The 24,856-nt window shown below is 40.8% G+C and overlaps 2 protein-coding genes and 1 long non-coding RNA gene across 8 annotated transcripts in view; 2 read left to right on the top strand and 1 right to left on the bottom strand.

The window, feature by feature from the left end:
- The window catches only part of LOC143907298 (uncharacterized), a 192,712-nt gene that overhangs the window by 138,918 nt on the left and 28,938 nt on the right, over nucleotides 1–24,856 (bottom strand). The window lies entirely within an intron of this gene.
- Nucleotides 1–24,856, top strand: part of LOC143907290 (serine/threonine-protein kinase SIK3) — a 199,086-nt gene that overhangs the window by 133,418 nt on the left and 40,812 nt on the right. For 5 of the 6 annotated variants that reach the window (XM_077423968.1, XM_077423966.1, XM_077423971.1 and 2 more), the window contains one exon: nucleotides 10,193–10,330. The exons of the other annotated variant lie outside the window; for it this stretch is intronic. In XM_077423968.1, the coding sequence (XP_077280094.1) occupies nucleotides 10,193–10,330 (138 nt within the window). The remainder of the gene's footprint in view (nucleotides 1–10,192; nucleotides 10,331–24,856) is intronic. 6 annotated transcript variants of the gene reach the window in all.
- Nucleotides 2,586–8,849, top strand: LOC143907295 (uncharacterized). The gene is made up of 3 exons (XM_077423981.1): nucleotides 2,586–7,465; nucleotides 7,563–7,848; nucleotides 8,113–8,849. The coding sequence occupies exon 1, from the start codon at nucleotides 2,586–2,588 to the stop codon at nucleotides 2,904–2,906; it is 321 nt and encodes a 106-aa protein (XP_077280107.1). The 3' UTR covers nucleotides 2,907–7,465; nucleotides 7,563–7,848; nucleotides 8,113–8,849.

Genomic DNA, 24,856 nt, shown 5'->3' on the forward strand with positions numbered 1-24,856 from the left:
AAAGTATAGCAATAGATGCTTTAGTGACGATCAATCTGTTACACATTGGCGGTTTTCCTTTGGGAGACCGCGCTCAGTCTCCTTTCAGCTCTTCCCCCCCCCCCGCGGTTTTATATTGGAATCGAGCGGGGCGGAGAGGAGTGAAACTGAAAACACAGCTCGCGGTGATGACACGAACATGCCGCCCGCCTCGTCCGAGCGACGAAAAAGACCGTTTCTAACACTCTCACCATAGTAAAATACATATATGTATACATATATAACGCGGTCATTCAGTCTTGGCGAGACGGACTAGCAAGTAATTTATTAAGGCAAATTAAACTGAAACTAACAAAACTATCTAACAAGGGGAGGGCGCGAGAACCGGGAAACGGATCTGAATGAAACTTGTTTCTATAATAATCCTTCACTAACAGTAAAACATAGTAAAGTGCTAGCGCGTAACTCTCAGCTGTTTTCGAGATAAAAATTCGTGGAAACCTTGCGACACAAGTCTACCGGTTTGCTAGCGCAGAACTTCGACGAAGTGGCGTAGCCGCGTAGCTAAGGCGCGCGGCTGCTACGTCGTTGCCGCTCCGCGCGCCGGCCCGGGTTCGATACCCGTTGATCTTTTGCAAATCTTTTTTTTTTACTTTATTTTTTTTCTTATTAGCATTAATAATAAAAATGTTAAATTAAAGCAAAATAAATAAATTCAATAATTTTAACAAGAAATAAGTAAAATAAAGGGAAATGCTTATTTTACCTTTACAAAATGTTTTCAATACACAGTAATTAATAATAATTATTTCTTGCTGCTTCAAATGTTATAAATGAATTTGAGGACAATGATTAGTAGGAGCACTTTTGAAACGAGATGAGAATTTTTTGTCAGTCTTATTTCGATTAAAAGAATTTGATAAAAAGGTTGCAAAATGCTCCAGCGTTAATAAAAAAACAAAGAAAAATAGCGCCTTAGCTGTGCGGCTACGCCGCTTTATCGAAGCTCTGCGCTAGCGAACCGGTAGACTTGCGTCGCAAGGTTTCTACTAATTTCTATCTTGAAAACGGCTGAGAGTTGCGCGCTAGCGCTTTACTATGTTTTACTGTTAGTGAAGGGTTATTATAGGAATAAGTTTCATTCAGATCCGTTTCCCGGTCTTCGCGCCCTCCCCTTGTAAGTCTATGGAACGTTCGATTTTATGTCTTCTTTAGACGGTCCCTCGAGGGGGGGGGGGGGACTGGCAAAAGACGCAATTTTGTGATTGGCCGGGTCAACTCTGTGGTCGCCGTACGAACAGTGGCAACGCGAACATGCCCATCAGGGCCCGGGTGCACGGCGGTAATCCTCGCCATTGATTACTTTGACAGTGGTGAGAGTTTGCTCTTGATGAGAACCAAATCGCCGACCCGGAAGTTAAGCCTGGCATCTTTCCACCTTCCGGCCTGCTGCATCTGGTGCAGGTATTTTCCGGACCATCTGCGCTAGAAATGATCTCGCATCGGCGAAATCAGTCACCAACGGATTTTTGGATGTGTGATAGCATCTGGAGCCTCTTCCGGTTCCGGGAGGTTCGTGAGCGGTTTCCCCACCAGAAAGTGGCCCAGAGTCATGGCCGTCGGGTCGAAAGGGTCCGGATTGGCAGAGCACAGCGGGCGTGAGTTGAGGCACGCCTTGACCTGGCACAGGAGTGTAGCGAGCTCGTCGTAGGTCAAAGCCTGGTCGCCCAGGACGCGTCGTAGGTGGTAGGTGGTGTTTCATGGACCTCACGCCCGCCTCCCAGAGCCCACCGTAGTGAGGTGCATGCGGGGGGATGAAATGCCACGAAGTTCCTTCGTTTGCTAACAGTCCTCCGGTCTCCTGGTAAAAGGTGGAGGCCGCCCTAAACTTGACCTGAGCTCCGCATCGGCGCCGCGGAAGTTTGTGCCGTTGTCGCTTCACAGCTGCGTACAACGTCCTTGTCATGCCACGAAACGACGGAAGGCTGCAAGGAAGGCGCCCGTTGAGAGGTCTGAGACTGCCTCTAAGTGGCCTTGGTCACCAAGCATACTAAAAGACAAATATAACCCTTTTGCTGCACGCAACCTGATGAGTCCAGCGAAATCCACGCCGGAAGATAGGAAAGTCCGGGCGGGTCTCTCCGGCGGTAGTCGGCCCATTTACTGGGGGCCGAATTCAGCCTTGAATCGCGCGCAGCGCACGCAGCGGTGTATCTCCTTCCGGATTAACGTTCCCTTGCCCAGAATCCAATAGCGACGTCGTAAGTAGCTCTGTATCGGGCAAGGCCCCCTCCCTGTGCATCGTCGTCGCGTGTGCGTGCCGTACCAACAAGCACGAGAGGGTAGACGTTCCCGGAAGAACAAGGGGGTGTCGCTCGCCGTAGTCCAACGGAACGGTATGCAGACGGCCACTCTGATGGTCCCTAGTTCGTCCAAAAACGGAAAGAGGCCCCTCAACCTGGATCCTGACCCAACCCGCCAGCCAGAGGTCTTGTAGGAATATTTTGGCGAAAATCAGCACCGGCACAACCTAGACCAACGGGTCGAACAGACGAGCCGCGGCAGAGAGCACTGTTCTCTTAGAGAGAGTGGCTTGGACCGGGACCATGGACAAGCTTAGGGAGAGGGTGTCGGATTTCATGTGCCACGACAATCTCAGAGCACCGACCAAGTCACCCATAGGCAACCGTCGCTCATCTTGGTTCCCAGCAGGACACAGGGACTGGTCGTTGGGTGCCCACTTCGCCAGAGCAAATCCGCCGGCCCGCAGTAACTCCACCAGCTGCTTTTGGGTCTCTCGGGTCAATTCTGCAGAATTAGCGCCGGCCTGGACGTCATCCGCATATCGGTTACGTAACAGTATCAAGGCGCCGAGTGTACTTGGACGCCTCATCAGCGGCGAGGTGATCCAGGGTCCGCAACGATAAGAACGGCGCAGCGGCCGTCCCGTAAGTGACGGTTAAGAGTTGCAAATCTTTGACTTCCTCCGTTGGATCGGGTCGCCACACGATGCGCTGTAGGTCTGCGTCTTCCGGATGAATACGGATCTGGCGGAACCACTATGTCATGAATCACACGGAAGAGCCTCCACCGGGTAAGGATTAGCCATAGGTTGCACCCTTGGACCGGGCAGTAGCAGGTCATTCAGCGAGTGACATGTTGACGTACGGAAGGAGGCATTAAAGACGACTCTAATTTTTCCATTTGGATCGTCCCTTTTGAAGACTTTATGATGCGGCAGATAAAAAGAACCTTTGGCAGGGCGCTCCTCGCGCGGAACCGGTTCCATGTGCCCCAAGGCTAGTTAGTCGTCCATGAAGGCGGTATATTTTATCCTCAGTTTGGGTTGCTTAGCCAGCCGCCTTTCCGCTGGTGAGTCTTCTTATAATGTTTTTTTGCCTGTTTCTCCGCCGGAGTAAGGGGCTGGACCGTCGAGACTTTCTCCAACTCTCAAAAGCGCTGTAGAGCTTGAGCGACTTTGGCGACGCCTTGGGCATGGAACACTTTGACGCGGTCGGAGCACTTTTGTCCCAGCACTTTCTCCGCCCAGAGTTCCGGTCAGCACCCAACTAAAGGCAGTTAACTGGGCGACCGCAGCGCCCGGATCGCCTCGGCAGATGGCCGGCTTTTGCCCGTACACGTTCGCTCCCAGAATAGCATCAATCCTATCGAGCAAGTAGAACTCCGGATCTGCCAAGGTCGCAGATGAGGCCACATCTTTCGCGTGACTTGTCTGGAAGGCAACAAATTTGTTAGAGACCTAAGTACGAGTGCCTCAGTTTCGAGTTGCAGTGTGGGGGAGAATTCGGGTCCGATTATCGCTTGGACGAACGAGGTGACTGCTCCGGTTTTTGTTTTGAGGTTAGTCACCGTCACGTCCACCAGGTCCCGCCGAAGCCGCAGCGTTTGAGCCACCCACTCCGAAACGAAGGTAGCCTTGGAGCCCGAATTTAGCAAGGCACGAACTTTGATGACGTGTCCCTCGGCATTCCGCAATAACACCCGGGCCGTTGCCAGCAGTACCGCGTGTTCCGCGTTGATAGAGTGGGCCCGGACGCTGGCGCTCATCGCCGTTGCGCCCTGTAGCTCCTTGGGAGGGGGCGAATTCGTTTCATCCGCCTCGGTTGAGCCCCTTGAGGATTGTCCGCCGTCGTGCAGCATCGTATGGTGCCTGTCCGCGCACACCAGGCATCGTCCTTCTGCGGTGAAAGCATTCACCCGCATGCAGTTTAAGCAAAGTCTGAACTCTTTCACCTTGTCTGCACGACGGTCATTCCCTTAAACTTTCTACGGTAGTGCAGCGTATGCGAACCGTCGCAGAGCGCGCACTTCTTATTCTTCGTTGACTTGCCCATCGTTGTCGCGTTCGAAGACACGCGCGAAGACTTGCTCGGTTTTGACGGTACACTCGTAGTCGCACCGGACAACGCCGCCTCAGGGTCGGCTGCGTCCAATGCTCGAATTTGGTTTTCCAGATAGTCCTGAAGTTGCTTAAAAGTTGGGATGTCGCTTCTCGAGTCCGCCAACGATGTCTCCCAGTTAAGGCAAGTAACCGGGTCTACCTTGCAGACTAGATGGACAAACCAGTCGTCCCAATGGCTAATCGGTCGCTTGAGAGACGCGAACGCTCGAATCGAGGTAGTTATGACGCCCAGCATTCTCTTCAGCTCACTGGGAGAAGCCTTAGTAGCTGGACATGCCAGCAGATTTCTCATGTGCGCGAAGAGTAACACTCGCGGATTGTCATATCGCGCGACAAGGTCATCCCACGTTTTCTGATACGCGGCATTCGACAGTAGGACGTTGGCCATCAAAGCCTCTGCCTCCCCCGAGAGGCAGCTCTTTAGGTACTGAAGTTTTTGAACACCCGGTATGTCCGACGCGTCATGCACTAACGAGCGGAAGAGATCGTGGAGCCCCTCCCAAGCGAGTTAATTTCCGGAGAATTTAGGCAGATTGATTTTCGGGAGCTGCAACTGTCTAATTGCCAGCGCCACCGATAATCCACGTTCTTCATCGCGCTCTCGTCGATCCGCCCTTGAAGCTCCCGCTCCCCGCTCCAGCTGCGACAACGCGTCCGTAAGCTTGACGCGCATGTGAAAGTACGTTTCCTCCGTAACGAAGAAGGTATTCTTTGTAGTGTACTCCGTGCCAACGATCCTTTCATAGGCAAAGAGACCGAAATGTCCATCCTGGTACCGCTTCCAGTAATCGTCCAGCAGGGCGAGTCGGTTGCGAATCTCGTTGGGCGTTATTTTTGCCTGGTCTAATTTTAGCAGATAGCTCCACATGAGGCTTATATAGCCGGAGAGCATTGTCTGTTGCTTGAGAGTAATCTCCATTTCTTTGTCTCACCGAGTGAGAATTACTCGTGGCCAGCCACGGGAAGCACGGACCTTGTCGCGGGCCGCGGGCCAATGAGTTACACCTTCTATTACGCGCAGAGCGCGCGCCCGGAATTGCTTACTAATACGCGCGGAATACGCGGCCGACACTGGCTCACCCGCACGAAGTACGTGCCCGAAGTCAGGCTGCTTGACGATCGTTATAGTCGTTCGATATTGAGCCACGTGACTCTGAGAGTTAATTATTAGCTTATTGAGTACACTCGCGAAGCATGAGGCTTTCGATCGGAATAGATCCGGCTCGAAGGACCAAAATGTTCGCTTATCGTCTAAGGCAGGAAGGCCTTATCGTCCTTACACGGACTGGTTAGAGTGGACTGTATCAATAATTTAAGACCCTTTGGTATAACTTAACAAGTTTATTATCGGCATACACAAAGAGAATCGCGGGCAAAGCAAAGCGCTATGCACCTTTTCGCGTAACTAGCGGATACGCCGAACCAGAAGCGGTATTACGAAAGTATAGCAATAGATGCTTTAGTGACGATTGCTCCGTTACACACTGGCGATTTTTCTTCGGGAGACCGCGCTTAGTCCCCTTTCTGTAAAACTGAAAACACAGCTGATTTTTACGCGATAATGACTCGAACACTCGCATTAACGACTACATGGATCCTAAACACAAATTCATCTACAGGCTTAAGTTTAATAAGGACTCGTTTGAAGCTTTAGCGTCTCTATTGAAAAAAGATGTACAGAATGTAAATAACATCAATGTCAACGATGCTACTGAGACTTATAGTCAAATAACGGCTATTATTAAATCGTGCATAACTAACGCTCTGGGAAAAAGTAATTTTCCTTCGGACTCTCCTATCAAAAGCAAATTTTATCCGGCCTGGTGGAACGAAGAGTGCGAGGCGGCTGTCAAGGCTCGTAGAACAGCCGAAAAAAATTTCAAGAATCATTACACTCTGGAAACTTTAATGGAATATAACAGGTCTATCGCTGTTGCAAGACGGGTTCTTAAAAAGCAAAAGGTCGCAGATTGAAACTCTGCAAAAAATTTAGCGCTAAGACGCCCAATCAGGTTTGTAGATTCATCAAATCATTCAAAAGAAGAGATCAAGCCACTCAGTCTACTAACGATACGTTAAGGGAGAAAGAATTAATTTAAGCTGTTGTTAACAAACTGTGCCTTCTCTCCTGTTCACCCAACGACCCCTCGTTGACTGAAATGTTGGAGATGGATGCCTCAAATACGGAGCACCTGTTTCCCTGACTGGACGGCCTTATCTCCATGCAAGAAATTAAGGCGTCACTTAAAACCTCTAAGCTTAAATCAGCTCCTGATCTAGATCAACTTGATTACACCATTCTATCTACTCTCCCTGACATGTTCTGGTGTAAATTTCGGGATATTTTTAATGGTTTTCTAGTAAGTGACTCATCGAGTGGCTCCCGAAGACTGGCGCACATTTTTGGTAATTTTCATACCCAAGCCCGGTGGGAAGGGCGTCAGGTCTATTTCACTTAACTCATGCGTTTTGAAAGTTATGGAAAAATGCATGTATAACCGCCTTAGGTGACATTTGGAATATAACGATATACTGTCAGATGTGCAACTTGGGTTCTGTAACGCCAGATCTTGTATGGACAGCATGGTAGCGTTAACAAATTATATCAAGGCCGGATTTCTCAAGGGTGCTCACACGGTGGCGGCGTTCCTTGATATCGATGGATGACAATGTTCGACAATGTTCTTCCTCACATCCTGGATAAGGATCTCAGCAAAGATTACTGCTCGATTCCGTAAGTTTGTAATGAACTTAATTAACAGGCTCATCTATTACATCAAGAGCGGCCAAAAATTCGGCCCTATGTATGCCAGGAAGGGCACTTTGATATATCCTTGTAAAGATATCATAAAACTCATCAATCCGGACTGCCAAATTGTGCTGTACGCTGACGACGTGGTTATTTACTCAGCCAATAAAAACCTCGAAGAAGCTGTTTGATTCATCAACGAATCTACTCAAAGAATTACTGATTTTCTTCTCAGCAAAGGCGCTCTCTCCGTCTAAGTCACAATCCGTGATCTTTACGCATAAGAAAAATATGCCTACAATTATATTCCTGAGGTAGTTATCATGAGTAACACGATACAATATAGCGAAACTGTAAGATTTCTGGGCATCCTCTTGGACTTCAGACTCAGTGGCAAACCCCATTTTACAGCTGTGATTGGTGAATGTAGAAAGGCCTTAAATATTATGAAGGCTTTAGCAGGTGTCTGGTGGGGCGCTCACCCGTAGCAATTGGACATGATTTATAAGGAGATCGTCCGTAGCTCCATAGACTACGGTTGCTAGGTTTACCAACTTCAAGGCAACTTCACCATCTTCGAAAAGATTCTACGCATCCAGTATAAATCTATCAGGATTGCATACGGCTATTGACAGTCCACTTCCATCAATGTCTTACTGGATGAAGCTAAAGAACCACCGCTACAGTACAGACTCAGGTATCTGACCTCTAAAATGGTTTCTCAAAAACGTTGCCTAGGAATTCAGCCCAGTCACCATCAGTCTTGACAATATACATCCGCTAACCAGATCACGCCATAATCACGAAATGGTTACAAACTTTATTCCGTCTTATAGATCCTTCCTTTCCATACCAGGCAAAATCGGAAAAATCTATCAATCCGCATCCCTGCCTGTTTTTAGCCACAGCTTTAATTTTCTTATCATTGACATTCATTACACTGCGTTTAATTTTTCTCCAGATATTCCTAATATTAATTCCATTTTCTTGGAGGACTCTAAAATCCTTAGAGAAGGAGCCACGACTTTCTACACTGACGGTTCCAAGGAAGATCCTAGTTCATTCGTCGGTGCCGGAATCTACTCACCGGATTTAAAATTAAAGTTATGCATAAGCTTCCTCCGGAAACAACAATTTTTTTGGCTGAGGCATGGGCAATCTTCATTAATTTTTATTGGGCAGTCCTTCGCAGATTAGTTATCTTCTCTGACTCCAAGAGCGTGCTTGAAAACGTATGTTCAAGTAGAGCCAACTAGCAAAATTATATTATTCCCTGGATAAGGGAAAAAATTTCGCAGTTTTCCACTAAAGGTGTAGATATACGTCTAGCCTCGATTCCCTCGCATTGTGGTATTGAAGGCAATGAACTCGAGCGGACAGGGCGGCTAAATTAGCTACTAAAAGAGTCCTAATTTTAAAGTACCGCACAGCGATTTCTATTCGTTCTCCAGAGAGTCTCTTTGAAAGCGTTTCGCAGAGTACTTGCATTGTTGCGATTCGAATAAGGGTATTCCGTTCTACAATCTTTTTCATAACAGCAAAGATCGCCCCTGGTTTTACAAAAAATCTTTTAAAAAAGAAAGGAAATAGTGTTAATAAATAGGCTGCGCAGTGGTCACTACAACTTGAATTATAGCTTAGCAAGGAAAAACATAATAAATTCGGGGGCCCTTGCGGCCACCCTATTCAAGACATAAATTACGTCGTTTTTAATTGTCGTATATACTCGTGTAAAGTTTTTTATTTAATTAAGTACATTGAGAATGTTTTTCTGCACGCTCCCAAGGATATCCTTTTTTTGAGTGATCCTACTCATCAGTTTATCCGACTCCTTTCTACGGCAACCCAATCAATGGGTTTTCAGCCATAGTTTTCCTTGGTCCCTCCTTCTGTGCGTAGGAGAGGGGGCCCGTTACGTTTCGATTACGCCAAGCTCAGCCGCGGGACACTCGCGACAGTTGTTATTGCACCACTTGGTGTCTCGTATCGACGGAGTTTGTGGCTCTTGCATCGGCGCCTTTCGAGGCCTAGAACCTTGGAAAATTTACGCCGCTCGCGACTTATATGACGATGGATCACCCTGGCCTTTATTTTGAGCAGTATTGCTTGACGGCCAAATTATAAGAAGAAGAAGAAGAAGAAGAAGAATGTGATAGGGACGCTTATGTGTTGGAGAATCAAATCTGAAATAGTATGTCTGCATTCAAGTCAATATATGAAATTTCTGTCCAACTATAAGTGTTTAGTAATTAAAAGTTATTAACTATTTGAATTACGTTAATACATACCAATTTTTAAGTTAGAAAGTAATTGTAGCTTTCTATTATTGACATTCAGCGATTAGATAACTCACCATGTTACAGCAGGTCACTAATTATATTAACTCAAATACATTTTGTGCCGGATAGATTTTTAATTCTTATTAAATTTCTCGTGTATGCCGCATAGATTGCATATGCCTCACGTTATTCAGATTAATAGTACACACACAAACATATGTTTTATAATATCTATAAGACTGCAAAAATCATTATTATTATTAATAAGAACGATATGTAATCCACGGTGAAATACATATATACTATATGCTATAATTATAATATAAACATATATTTATACATAAATATATGATTTTATGATAATGTTAAACTTGATAGTAGAAATGTCAAGTGATCTAAACGGAAAGATGAGTGTGGCATATGATTTATGCGATGCGGAACATCTTAATATTTCCAAATTTTTTACCAACTCATACGATTTTATAGGATTATTTTTTTAACTACACACACACGCACACGCACTCGCACACGCACACGCACATACACACGCGCACGCGCACGCGCACGCGCGCGCGGGCGCGAAATTAATTTGATTAAGTTTACAAGCTTTTATATTTTTATATTGTGCCTATTGTACTTTAATCCTTATTTTTTTAGCGTTTGCACATTATTTATATTTTATTGAGTTTTATTTTTGATTTTGCATGTTTTTTTGTGCCCACTGCACTACCGTGCTGTCCTTGGTTGGTAATATGCATGTAGTTATAAACCCGGAACTGGTAATGGAGGTAGAAGCTAGGATGAATAGAGCTTATCTACCATCGCGACTGTTACCAACTCACCTTAGAGGATCAACACTTCCACACCACAGGAAATCTTCATTATATCACACTAGTACTGGTAATAGAGATTTTTGCACTATTATAATTTGTGATTTTTTGTTACATAATTACAAGATGTGATTAAGATTAAAGATTTGTAACTTTAGTATTATTAAAGTTTGCTATAAATTTTATAATTTTCTATAATTTAGATTTTTCTCTAATTTAAACTTGATTAAAATCATAACCAAAAATTATATATACAATTTTGTACAGCATTGAGCTTCTACAAAAATTTTAGGATAAATTCTCGTTTAAAGGAGATACCTATAATGACGATCACTCTCCTGAATAATCTCCAAAAGGTTTTAGGTGTCGCTCGTTTATTAGAAAGTTATGAACAAAAGAAGTTTAAAAAATAGGTTCACTGAGTATTGACAAACATAAATATGACACAGGGTGTCCTGTTTTAATTTGAACAGTAAAATATCTCGATATCACGTAGTTAAAGAAAAATGTTTCAAACAAAAGTTGTATAAGATAGTGGTAATGATTTGACCTTGGGTAGTCGTTTGAAGGTCACGTGAAGGTTACCTTCAATTTCTTAAATAGGACCCTCTATTTTTCATTGCATATTTTTGTAGCCCTTGTTAAGACGTTTTCAAAACACTGTAATAAAATTCTTTTTTATTAAGAATTTCCTGAGATATTTTAAATTTTATCACGATATTTTGAACATAAAATATGAAATATTTCGTAAAGTATTCACTTTTTGATGACTTTACTTTGATACATAGGATAATGAAAAAAATCGATCGTTGTAAAAAAGAAACAGAAAACATTATTTTCAAAAATTTGATTGTATTTTGTGGACGCATTTAATTTTACAAAATTTCAATTATAAAAATTAATTTTATTATTCGATTCCTTTCATTATTCTACGTTTAAAGTATGAAGGTAAAGTCATCGAAGAGGAATATTTTACGAGATATTTCATATTTTATAGTTAAATATATTATGATAAAATTTAAAATATTTCAGGACATTCTTAAGGATGTCCTGCAGGTACCGGTCCAATTACATCGAGGTCATGCAGGAAATATTAAAAATACTGATATTAATTCTCTAGGGATCCAGAATAAAAAAAATGTATATAAATAGTTACGGCAATTCTAATAGAATGTAAAAGACGTAAATTTAGTAACTGTAAATAACTGTTATCTACTAGATACTATTTTTTTTAAAGATCTTGAAAAAAAATTTTTTGTAAATTGTTTCAAATTTTGTTGTCATATTTTTGTTTGTTGAGATGATCTACTTGTGTGTAAAATATTATTATATTGGTAGCATTTTTTAATTTTTACACTTTTCTTTGTAACGCCTTAAGGTTACGTGTTAAAACTCGGATATTTAAAAATTTAGCCCAGGACTTTGAAAGAAAATACAGAATATGATATTAAATTTTTATCAACTTCGTAGCATTTTGACAAATTTTCCAGAACATCCTTAACGAAAAAGAGCTTTATTATGTAACGATGCGCCCCTTACGCCAAGGCATCGTCCCCGGCCACCACCCGCCGGATGCCGCCCGACCGATCCTCCGTCGGGCGTGGACAGGGCGCGGTGCGCCCACAATTTTTAAGCTTTTGAAACGCACCGTGTGCGCGGGAAATCCGCCGCACCGGTGCCTTCCCGCACGACGCCGACGAGCGCCGAAGCGAGCCGATCCTCGCCGAAGCGAGCACACGAGATCGCGCCGCTTCTACCACCGCGTCATCGCCTGACGATCGGCCTCCCTCCTGGGTCATGTTCCAAAACTCACTCTAACTAAAATCTATAGTTTACGTCACGTACACTATAGCATTTTGGTTAACTAGAGTGAGTTTTGGAACATGACCCTGCCAAGCTCACCGCGCCGAGCGATATAAAAAGCCGGCGCGCTCGACGAAAAGACACTTCGTCCACGCTACAGCTTTCCGCTGCTCCTGGCGAAGCCTACCCAAGCCTACCTTTCATATCCTAGGCGACGCGCAAAACGAGGTTCAGGGTGTGAGCCTCTACTGAGTGTTCTCAGAGCGTCTCCGAACTTCCATCGCTTTTACTCCCGACGGCTACGGCACCGCGGGGTCGAGCGTGCTCGGCCTCGTAGCGAGGGTTCTCGCGACCGTACCCCGGGACTCCGCAATCCTGGACATATCGCGCTCCCGCTCGCGGTCTCGACCCTTATCCATACACCGCCCGAGGGCCCAGGCCCTACCGCTGTAAATTATCGCGTTATTAATGTCCCGCGCGGCGTTAGATTCGCTGTAAACTCCGCGCTCAGTCTACCTCCCGAGTGCACATGCACTACCGTTTGTAATATACCGCGTTGCGCTATTTCTGTAAAGACCGCGTTCAGTATACCTCCCAGTGCACATGCCCTACCGCTTGTAATATACCGCGTTGCGCTATTTCTGTAAAGACCGCGTTCAGTATACCTCCCGAGTGCACATGCACTACCGTTTGAAATATACCGCGTTGCGCTATTTCTGTAAAAGACCGCGTTCAGTATACCGCCCGAGTGCCCATGCACTACCGTTTGTAATATACCGCGTTGCGCTATTTCTGTAAAACTCCGCGTTCAGTATACCTCCCGAGTGCACATGCACTACCGTTCGTAATATACCGCGTTGCGCTATTCCTGTATAAACCGCGTTCAGTATACCGCCCGAGTGCACCCGCACTACCGCTTGTAATATACCGCGTTCTCTTATGATCTACGTGTAACCCCGGATTCTGAGCTAAATAAAATAACTAATACGTGTGTACTATAAATTGATTACTGTCTCTGGGCCTTTCATCGAACTCCCGATCCAGCAAGCTAGTCCGCGTTCGATAAAGTCAGGCCGTTACAATTATAGTATTTTGAAAAGCTCTCAATGTAAGCTACAAAGTATGCAATGAAAAGTAGGGCGTTCCATTTAAGAAATTGAAGATGACCTTCACATGACCTTCAAACAACTATCAAACGACTATCAAATTACTGGAGCAAAAACAGCTGTAATTCGGAAAGGTCTAATAGGACATGTTTATGTGATTTTTTTTCATTGTTTTTGTGTCTCCTATCCACTGCTGATGTACGTCTTACTTTATTAGGATACAACCTGTGTAAACAGGAGTTTTACCAATTTTGGATATAATCATAGTTTACAATATTATTTCGATAAAATGTTTCCAATATGTTTACAGAATATAAAAATGTAAAATTCTTTATAAGAAAATGTTTTAAAACAATGATTTTTACAAAAATTAGACATCACTTGTTTGTAAGGGAGAAATAATAAATAATTATTTATTACAACAATATTATTATAACAATATATTATATTTCAATAACTTTGATTTTGAAATGTATGCAATATAAATTAAAAAAATATTGAATTATTTTATTTTTGCATTTTGAGACTTAGTGGAGCGTGTGTTGTGCATGCGTGTGAAGAGTTGAGGATAAATTTAGACGAGAGTTTAGAGGGAAATAGGAGGTGAGGTAGGCGTTAAACTGATAGAAAGGTAGGAAGAATAACTTAAATTTAGGATAAAATAATAGATGTAGTAGGGAAATATTAAATAGTGAAGGAAAAGAGCGCTAAATGTGTTAGAGAGAGGGAAAGGTTAGGTGAGAGAAGGCGGGAGAATAACGTTGTGCGTTCCAAAAGGGAGCGAGATTTGCGTTACGCATAGAGTAGGTAGAGACATTAGACGGAACAGTCTAGGCATATAGGCAGCGGTTAAGGAGATTGACTAGAAGGAGAGCACGCATGAGTGACGTACAGGATGGAGGGAGAGGCAGGCGAGAGTGAGAAGGTAGTAAAAAGGAATAGAGATGTGAATTTGGCTATAAATTTGGATAGTTTAAGTAGTGAGAAAACGGGTAAAGAAATTTTTGCCATACCAAAAGAAGAAAAAAGAGGAAAAGGAAGACTTACAAAGGAGGAGTTAAGAATGAGAGAAAGATCGAGCTCGACCAGCATACTGGAGTATGTGAGAAGTGAAAATAGTAGGGCATGTGAGCTAGCGAAAGCTAAGAGGTAAAGAGAGGAAAAAGAACAACTTGCGGAGGAAATTTTCAAGAGAGGTAACAAGACTGTGAGAACGCCGCCAGGAATAGACAAATCGAAGGAAGGAGTCGGTGCTGCAGGTAAGAAGAGAGAAAAGGAAGGAGATTTGTCAGTAACAAAGAAGGATGAAGAGGATGGTTCGTTGTTAGCAATCCTGAGAGATAAGGGACGAGATGAGAGAAATGATGAGTGTCTTATTGTTAGAAGAGGGATGGAGAAAAAAGAAGAAAGGATAGAGGAAAGGATGGATAAGCTAGAAGGGAGACTATCGAAGATCGAACAAAGGAGTGAAACCATAACGGAAGAGGCGACCGGCGGCAAAATGGAGGAGATTGTGGGAAAGGTGGCGGAGATGGTTAGGAAGAGAGAAAGAAATATGAAGGAAAGGAAGGAAAAGAAAAATAATCTAGTGATCAGAGGATTACATAAAGAGGAAAACAAGAGCTTAATGGACACAGCGGAGACGTTTCTTGAGAGGGAGTTTGGTGCAAAAGCGGGAGTAAAGAAGATGCGGTCAACAGGCAAAGAAGGAAGAGAGATAGTAATAGTTGAAATGGACTGCTGGGAATCGAAGGATAATATCATGAAGAAGAAGAAGAAGTTGGGAAGTAAGAGAATTTTCATTGATCACGACCTGACCTTTGAGGACAGAGAAGTGCAAAGACGGATAAAAGAGCGGGCATGGAAAAAGAAAACAGAAGGAAAATGGGTGAAAATAGGTTATAGGAAGCTAGAGGTACAAAGTAGGAAGTATGTATGGAGCGAGGAAGAAAATAAGCTAATAGAAAAGAAAAATGTGTGGACCGAGGAAGCAGGAAAACTAAAAAAAAAAGAAAAATTTCTAGATGGCTGCCAAGTTAGGAGAAGAGAACCAGTAAGTTATGCATTCAAGATGACAATAAGCAAACAACACGAATGGAGGTCGGAAAGGTGAAGCAGCTGAAGAATGAAAATAGGCGAAAGATAAATTTTTTGGAATGTAGCGGGTATCGAGAAGCAGGACAAAGATTTTTGGAATTACATAGTAGGTTTCGATTATATTGGGTTATGTGAAACATGGTTAGAGGATAAGGGATGGGATAGAATTAAGGGTAGACTGCTGGAAACGCACAGTTGGAAAAACATTAACGCTGCAAGGGAAAAGAGGAAGGTTAGGGTGAAGGGAGGTTTACTAATAGATATTAGAAAGATTGAGGGTCAGAAGTGGAGAAAAATGAAACTGTAATGATTACAGAAAGTATTGCGCGAACGAGAATAGTAAAAGCGGAAAAAGAACTAAATATTTTTACAGTATATAATGTAGGAGCAAAGAAAGATGTGGAAGAGATAATGGCGAAAATAATAGAGCAATGCGAAGGATGCGAAGGAGAGGATATTATTATAGAAGGCGATTTTAATATTAGAATAGGAAACTTAAAAGGGTGCAGGAAGGATGAGTATGACTTTGAAAAGGAGAGTAAAGATAAAGTCATAGGAGATGGCGGTAGAAGTTTTGTGGATATGATAAATGAAAAAGGATGGTATTTTTTGAATGGAGGTACAGAGGGGGATTGGAATGGGGAATATACGTATGTGGGTGCGAGAGGGTGCTCGGTAATCGATTATGCAATTGTAAACGATAGAGCGCAAAAAGGAGTGTTGGAATTTAGAATAGGGGACAGGGTGGACTCGGATCATTTGCCTCTGACCTTGTTACTGGAGGAAGCGGGGAATACGAGACAAATAGAGGGGTGGACAGAAGAGGAAAAAGAAGAACAGATTATGGCAAAGAAGATCATATGTTGGGACGAAGAGGCAAGGAAATTACACAGGGAGACGACGGAGGTATGGAATGAAAACGAGGACCAGGAAATAGAGTCGGTGGATAGAAAATGGGAGAAAATAAAAAACTGGATCCTTGGAGTCTTAGTTTATAAGGAAGTCAAGATAAAAAAGAAAAAGAAAATAGGGCACAAAGATTGGTGGGATAGGAGCTGCACCAGAAAGAAGAGGGAGGTGAAAAAAAGTACAGAAGAGAGAGAGAGAGAGAGAGAGAGAGAGAGAGAGAGAGAGAGAGAGAGAGAGAGAGAGAGAGAGAGAGAGAGAGAGAGAGAGAGAGAGAGAGAGAGAGAGAGAGAGAGAGAGAGAGAGAGAGAGAGAGAGAGAGATGGAGAAGTGGTAAGGGAAGCAAGGAAGACTATTTGGAAAGAAAGAAATGCCTGAAGGGGTGGTTAGAGAGGAAAAAGATGGAGAAGAGAGAGAGGGAAGAAGAGGAATTAAGAAATTTGAAGGACGAAAAAAAAATTTGGAACTACATTAACAATCAAAGAAAGAAGAAAGAGAATAATATTCCGAAAGAGAACTGGAGAAGTTACTTCATGGAGTTGTTGGGTGGGTCCGAGATGGAAGTAAGGGAAGAGGCGTTGGAGGTGCGTGACATGGTAACAGAAGAAAGAAATGAGGAACAGGTTCAAGATACAGAAAAGGGAGTTGCAAGAAGAGGAGATAGTGAGGACAGTCAGGAACATGAAGTTAGGCAAAGCTGCAGGTGTCGATGGAATCCCAATGGATGGTGGTATGGTGGCACAGCAGTAAGAAGAGGTCTAACTGATCTGTTGAAGCTCATTTGGAAGGAAGGTAAAATTCCGACCGAATGGCGAACAAGTATAGTTGTCCCCCTACATAAAAGGGGGGATGAGAGAACAGACAACTATCGAGGGATTTTTCTGCTATGTACACTGCTTACACTGCATACAAAGTATATGCGGAAATTCTAAAGAACAGATTGGAGGAAATAATGGAGATGAAAGGAATGATACTTGACAGCCAAGCCGGCTTTAGAAAAGGGAAGTCTACGATGGACAACATATTTATCATGAACCATATAGTGCAAAGGGAGAAGGAGGAAAGTATGGCAATTGGGAAAGACAAGATTTTCGCAATATTTGTGGATCTAAGGGCAGCATTTTACAACGTTGACAGAGAAATTTTATGGAAGATAATGGAAGAGAAAGGAGTAGAATGCAGTTTAATAAACAGGATAAAAGAAATTTACAAAGAGACGAAGGTGACAATAAGGAAGAAGGATGGGTTCACAAGGTGTTTCAAGACGAAGAAAGGTGTAAGGCAGGGCTGTGTGATGAGTCCCGCTCTGTTCAATTTATACATTGCGGACATTAATAAAGCTTTAGAAATGCGTGGCATAGATAGGGATAGAGCTAGGAGGAGTGAGAGTATGGTCATTAGCATACGCGGATGATATGGTTTTGGTAGCGAAAAACAGAGAGGTTCTACTAGATATGATGAGCATGTTAAAAAGATTAAAAAAAAAAGGAAACTAGAATTAAGTACAGAAAAAAAATAAAGTGTTGGTATTTAATAGTAAAGGTAAAAAAGGTAGGAAGACATGAAAATGGGGCGATAAAATAATAGAGGAAGTAGAAACGTTCAAATATCTGGGATTCACGTTTAATAGGAAAGGTAATTATGTCGATCATATAAAAGAACTGAATAGGAAAAGAAGGATCGCTGCAAATAGGGTCTAGGGTTTAGGAGAAAAATTATGCAAAGATGATTTTAATAGGAGATGGACGCTTTTTAAGTACCTAGTGAAAAGTGTAATGGAATACGGAGCAAAGGTATGGGGGTGGAGTGAAAAAAAGGAGTTGGAAAGTCATGTTGGATTATGTAAGATGGGTATTTAGACTAGATTTTTGCACACCGAGGTATGTAATACTAAGGAAACTAGGATTAGAGAAACTAAAAATTTGTTGGGGTATAAGAGCCATGAGGTACGAGAAAAGAGGCAGAGAGAAAAAAGACTGAAGTTTAGTAAAGGCATGTTGGGATGATAAGGACATAATGGCTAAAAAAAAAAAGGATTTATATAATCTGGAACGAGAAAGATTTTATAATAACAATGGTTGGAGCTCTGAAGTAATAAAATAATTAAATAATGAAGGTAAAAATACTGAAGGCTTAGTAAGAATAAAGAAGCAGGACATTCAAGGGCAAATAATACACAGTAAAATAGCAGAGGCAAGGTATAATACAAGGTACAAAGAGATAGAGGCGAGAAACAAGACATCCAATTATTTATTAAAAGTTAACTTGGATAAAGTAAAAACAGGAGATGAGATTAGAGCGATGGTAAAATTAAGGTGCGGCAATTTAGAGGACACAAATAAATAAAATAATAATTTAGGACTTTTGAAATTGGAAATTCGTAATAGGATGGCTATAAGAGGCAAACGCAGTTGTCTGTGCGTAGATGATCAGAATCATTGATTTATTCCAAATCCATTTCAAATGAAATACAATCAAACGTTTTAGCTCATAGATCGAGCCATCTTCAGCGATATCAAACGACGAATAAAATTAAAATATTGCACAGTTCTCCATTCCAAAGTGGTAAGTTTCCTGCTTGAAGATTTCAAGAAACGAAATTGAAAAAGACTACTAGATCCATATCTGTAAAAATAGTTCCTTTATTACACCAAGTATTAATTAAAAATTCTATGGTAACTCATCAAGTAGTCTGGAGAACAAATGCATCAGAATAAGCCAAGCGAGGCGGGTATATAAATGCGGTGTGAACATCACAAAGAAAAATGTATAATCTGCACAAGAGATTCTGAGATCCCGACGGCACGACGCACAAAACGGTATTAACAGGAAGAGGTCTTAAGTCAAATTATACAACGTGTAGGTCAAATAAGTAAGAAATAAAACTAATAAATATTCGGTGTATAAACAATGAAAATTGTAAACGTGTAGGTCAAGTCAAATTATAAAACGTGTCGGTCCAATAAGTAAGAAAATAAAACTAATAATTATTTGGTGCATAATTTGCATAAACAATAAAATTATAAACGTAGATGAAGACAATAAGAAATGAAACTAGAAATTCTATGTATAGGCAATGTCAGGCGGTACGACGCAAATTGTTACTGGGCATGGTTTACAATTTATTTAGAATAGACACGTATGCATGGTGCATAAACTCTGTATCTGTTTGAGAGTTGAGACTATTTTTTTGTAGCTTGATATGAGACATCTCTGAAACAAGTCGTTTTCCCAAATATCGTTCCCTATCTAGGATTTCAACGTTCTCCCAATTAAATTCGTGGTCGAAATTAATTCTATGTTCAGTAATAACGGACTGGGTTGTTGTATTTTTGCGAATGTGGTTACAATGTTCCGAAATTCTCGTTTTTAATTGCCTCATCGTCTGACCAACATATGACGCGTCGCAATTTTTACATGAAATTTTATACACCACATTTTTATTTGATTGGGTAGGGAGAATATCCTTCTGCACTTTAATAAACTTATCAAGTTTATTCAGACTAAGAAACGACAAGTTAATATCTGTAACAGCTCTTTTTAATTTTTCGGATATATTAGAGATATATGGTACTGTAAACTATATACGTTGTCTCTCTTCGTTGTTGGTGGAGGTTCATTCCGTTTTCGAGTGCATTTGTTTAGCAGAGATTTAATTCTAGTATTACTTATTTGACCGACACGTTTTATAATTTGACATGACCTACACGTTTACAATTTTCATTGTTTATACACCGAATATTTATTAGTTTTATTTCTTACTTATTTGACCTACACGTTGTATAATTTGACTTAAGACCTCTTCCTGTTAATACCGTTTCGTGCGTCGTGCCGTCGGGATCTCAGAATCTCTTGTGCAGATTATACATTTTTCTTTGTGATGTTCACACCGCATTTATATACCCGCCTCGCTTGGCTTATTCTGATGCATTTGTTCTCCAGACTACTTGATGAGTTACCATAGAATTTTTAATTAATACTTGGTGTAATAAGGGAACTATTTTTACAGATATAGATCTAGTAGTCTTTTTCAATTTCGTTTTTTGAAATCTTCAAGCAGGAAACTTACCACTTTGGAATGGAGAACTGTGCAATATTTTAATTTTATTCGTCGTTTGATATCGCTGAAGATGGCTTGATCTATGAGCTAAAACGTTTGATTGTATTTCATTTGAAAGGGATTTAGAATAAATCAATGATTCTGATCATCTACGCACAGACAACTGCGTTTGCTTCTCATAAGCATCCTATTACAATCACAAATAAATATTGGCTGGATGAAGACGATACAAAGTGTAAATTATGCAAGATAGGTAGGGACAACTTAGAGCATTACATAAGCGAGTGCAATATCACAAGTATGTGGTTTGAGAATCTAGGTAGGAATAACAAAGAAATATTAGTGAATATATACGATGACAAATTTAGAATGGGGAAAAAGGAAAGGTGTTAAATAGATTATGGAAAAGGAGAGAAGAATGCTATAAAAAAGATAGGATAAAGGAAAAGAAAAAAAGAGGAAGAGATAAGTTAGGAAGGAGCGTGAGTAGGGACAGTAATGGAAACAGGTTTAGAGCGGTTGTAAAAAAACAATGTATAGCGGCGGATATGTAAAGGAGAAAGATGGATGATGTGTGGATGGATGTGTGTTTTAAGTAAGAATTGTAAATCAAGTCCTTTCTTGGCGTATAGCTGAAATAAAGACGTATATATTATATTCTTGCATTTCGAACTAAATGAGAATTGTTATTGTTTTTTTTTATATTTTGAAGTATTGTAATTTTGATTTAAACAATTATAGGGCACTTACAGCACGCCGAACTCTTCGAGTTGGAACAACCTTTGTAAGTATGTAGAGTATACTCAATTACATGAATAACGGATATGCTTCATTTATGTATTCTATCGCCCTAAAAGTATGGTTTTTAAACTCAAAAGAGCTTTTTTACTTTTTCGCGTATATCTTAAACTACAAGAGATAAAGAAAAATGTTTAGAATAAAAGTTTAATGGTAAATTAAGGCTCCTGGTCCCTGAGCCGAGAACTCCGCGGTGACGCGGACGGTGGCAACGTACCGTCGCGGTAGAAATAAGAACTATTTCTTCTCACTCTCTCCAATGGAGAATAAACGAGAAATGTGTCGAGAATTGATACGTTGAGAATTCTTGCGTAGTATTTCCAAATAAAAAGATATTTGGTTAAAATAACATTACAGATCATTTCAGCACACTTCGAAAATACTTCGAGTTCTTCAGATTTGCTAGGAATGTACTACGTTCAAGAAGTCTTTGCCATTCCTTCCGAGTTGGCAGATCGCGTGTGTTCTCTCCCCCCCCCCATATATTTTAGCTAAAATATCGAATAAATCTTATTCAATTTAGGATATTCTTAATCAGTAAGCTCATCTGTAGTACGCTAAAAAGCCCGATTTTGCAGTTTTGCTCTTAAAAATTTATAATAAATAAAATACGGACTCGCAGCCACTCGCAGCTAACCCGACAGAGGTCTCTACCGTGACTCTTGTCAACCCTTAAGGTCTACAATGTAACATAAATAAAAATTTAAAAAAATTTTGTTTATGTTACTTTGTAGAGCTTAACTTATCATTGGACTTTTATTTTAAACATTGTTTGTCTATTACTTGTACTTTAAGAGTTACGATATGCTAAAAAATGGAAGCTCTCTTTTGAGGTTGAAAATATTATAATTTTAAAGGACGATAAGCACAATATGAAGCATATAAATTATTCATATTAAGTTGCTCTACATATCCACAAAAATTCATCCAAATTGAAAAGTTTGGGTATTTCCTTATTAGTATACATAGAAGATAAGATTATCTTTTTGTAACATTGTATCTCTTGCAGATAAGTGATAATGCAATAGGACTATACAATTAATAAGTTGATAGACATATTAACAGGTAAAAGAGACATATTAAGGCTCCTGGTCCCTGAGCCGAGAACTTTGCGTTGACGGTGGCGACGTACTGTTGCGGCAGAAATCAGAACTTTCTCCAATGGAGAATTCTGTCCTTTGTAACATGTTGACAACCTATTTTGTTGTGCATGTTATTTCTTTATTATTCGCTCTGTGCTTGTGCTCTAACGTTTAACGTATTCGTCAAAGTCGTAAAATTGACCGAAAAGTAAAATTTGCATGCGGAAAGAACGTTTTCATTTCTTTTCGATAGTCGTTAAACGGCTGTTTTTCCCGTATATTTAGGCTTCGTTTTATGGGTGTTTGTTTATTGTCGAGGGAAAAGGGTATTTTTCGGTCAATTTCGGAAGTGTTCTGAAACGATCTATAGTAATGTTTTATTGAAATGTCTTTTTATTTGAAAATGGCATGCACAACAAAATTGGGTGTTTTCCTCGCTTCGATAGTAAGAATCCAATATGGCTGCGGTGACCATCTAAGAGCCTTAAAATAAATAAAAAGGAAAAGGATTGCTAAACAAAAGGTAATGGAAGAAGAGTATACGAGTAATATTAATTATTACCAAGGATACAAACTCAAATCGAGTATACGAATACTTAACGACTTGGTTGCATTTAAAATCAAGCCATATATAGAGCTTGTAAAAATGTAAAGCAATATTACAAATACTTCCAGTTTGAACATTTGAAAATGTTCTATCGCAATAACAGAAGTTTGACTTTGCATATGAAGATTACAAATATGAGATTAGCAGAAATTACAAATCATATAAAACGACTTTTAGAAGAAATCCTGTTTGTAAAAAAGGTTGTAAAAATCAAAATAGCTTACAACATCTGCAGAAATTACCAAGCATTCTGCATAGTCAAAGAGAAAACCAGCCGGTATAAGAATATGGTAGATATAGCAACCCAAAGAATTGGCCAAGATTACCGACTAACTCCGGATAACAGATATAGACAAGATACCGAGTTTATCCTGACGGTTAAAAACATAATTTAAACAGAAGAAAAGGAACAGAAAAGATAAGACTAGTAGAGAATATGAAGAAATTGTAACAAATATGGACTCAAAACCAAAACAGAACATGCAAAAACATCTTGATTAGGTATGAAATACAAGGTAAATTCACACATAATAGATCGATTGCAAGAGAGGAAAAAATTACAAAAGGTAGTAGAAGACTTGTTCTTTGAGAAAATGGAATAATGAACCTGGAACTTCAAAAGAAGGAGGCAAGGTTTTTTGTAAGTAAAGCGGGAAGAAGATCATTAAAAACCTAAATAGAACTAGTAGAAAATCTATTGAAATTTATTGAGAGTAATGAGAGCTTTCAAGGGTTCTTAAGCCAAATGTTTAAAGGAAACAGACATATTAGAGGTTTATTACAAAATTTAAACAATAAGAAACAATGAGATTAGAATAAGAAAGGAAACGAAGGAAAGTTAAAAAAAAGAAAAAAGAAATTTAGAAAGTATTTGCCATTTTTCGTTCCGAGCAGTAATTTTTGAGATAAAATGGTTTGAAACTGGCCAATAACAGATTAGACAAGCCGAGGGCTGAGTCTCAACAGATCGCAGCGTGGCAACTGCTCTACCGAGTACAACACCCCGCCAGGTACCTAAGTCGTCTACAGACGATTCCGAGTCTCGACATCGAACTCGCGAAACTCATGTTCGACCGTTAGACGCCGTGCCGTCGTAAGCGGTGAGATCCCGACGACGGGCAGAGGCGCCGTACGGCAAACCGGGCTCGTGCGACGACCGGGTCTCCCCGTTTAAGGGGGACCGGCCGCCTAGTAGTGTGTCACATTGTTTTGAGCCTTTCGACTCACGAGACTCCTAGAGATATCATTGCCACCTTTGACTAGAGAGGATACGGCCTTAGAGGCGTTCAGGCATAATCCCACGGATGGTAGCTTCGCACCACCGGCCGCTCGACCGAGTGCGTGAACCAAATGTCCGAACCTGCGGTTCCTCTCGTACTGAGCAGGATTACTATCGCAATGACTGGTCATCAGTAGGGTAAAACTAACCTGTCTCACGACGGTCTAATCGTAATCTGTAGTTGGCCAGTTTCAAATCTTTTTATCTCAAAAACTACTGCTCGGAACGAAAAATGGCAAATACTTTTTAAATTTATTTTGTCAAGAACTCTCTTGCTATGGTATTTTGGTTCGCGAATTTTGGGACACCATGTATATATATTTGGAATGAGTATTTTAAAAGTCTGGAATTTTTAAAGTATAACGGAAAATACAGAACTCGAATAAGAACATTTAAACCTACAAAATTTCTGTGATAAACTAAAGTACAAGAGGAAAACAAGCTTCGTATGTCAGGATATAAACATATTATAAAGTCAGTCAAGAAATTACTGGAAAAATTGCAATCTATATTAAAAATGGGATTAATTTTGATATTATAAAAGATATCTGGATAAGTTCATAAGAAGGATGTGCTATTGATATAAGAATTAATGATTTAAAACTCTAATTTAATCTGATCGCTATTTATAGAAGACCGTTCAGAAATATGGACGCGAGAATATAAAAAAGTATTTTTGATCTTGACAAAATGAATAATGAAATTTTATAGAGATTTTAATGTATAAAACTAGTTTTATCAAAAGCCTTTCGTCAATACTAGTATTAACTGGTTAATTCTAGAAATAATCAAATGTATTTGACAATACCGGTATTTCCTAAAAAATTTTTAGTTAATACTCGTTCTGACGAGTTACAA

This window comes from Temnothorax americanus, unplaced genomic scaffold, assembly GCF_048541705.1.
Source record: "Temnothorax americanus isolate GAGA-0224 unplaced genomic scaffold, ASM4854170v1 Scaffold8, whole genome shotgun sequence".
Taxonomy (NCBI): Eukaryota; Metazoa; Arthropoda; class Insecta; order Hymenoptera; family Formicidae; genus Temnothorax; species Temnothorax americanus.

Coding starts and splice junctions, on each gene's coding strand:
- LOC143907295 (XM_077423981.1), top strand. CDS start 2,586: ATGGACAAGCTTAGGGAGAGGGTGTCGGATTTCATGTGCCACGACAAT.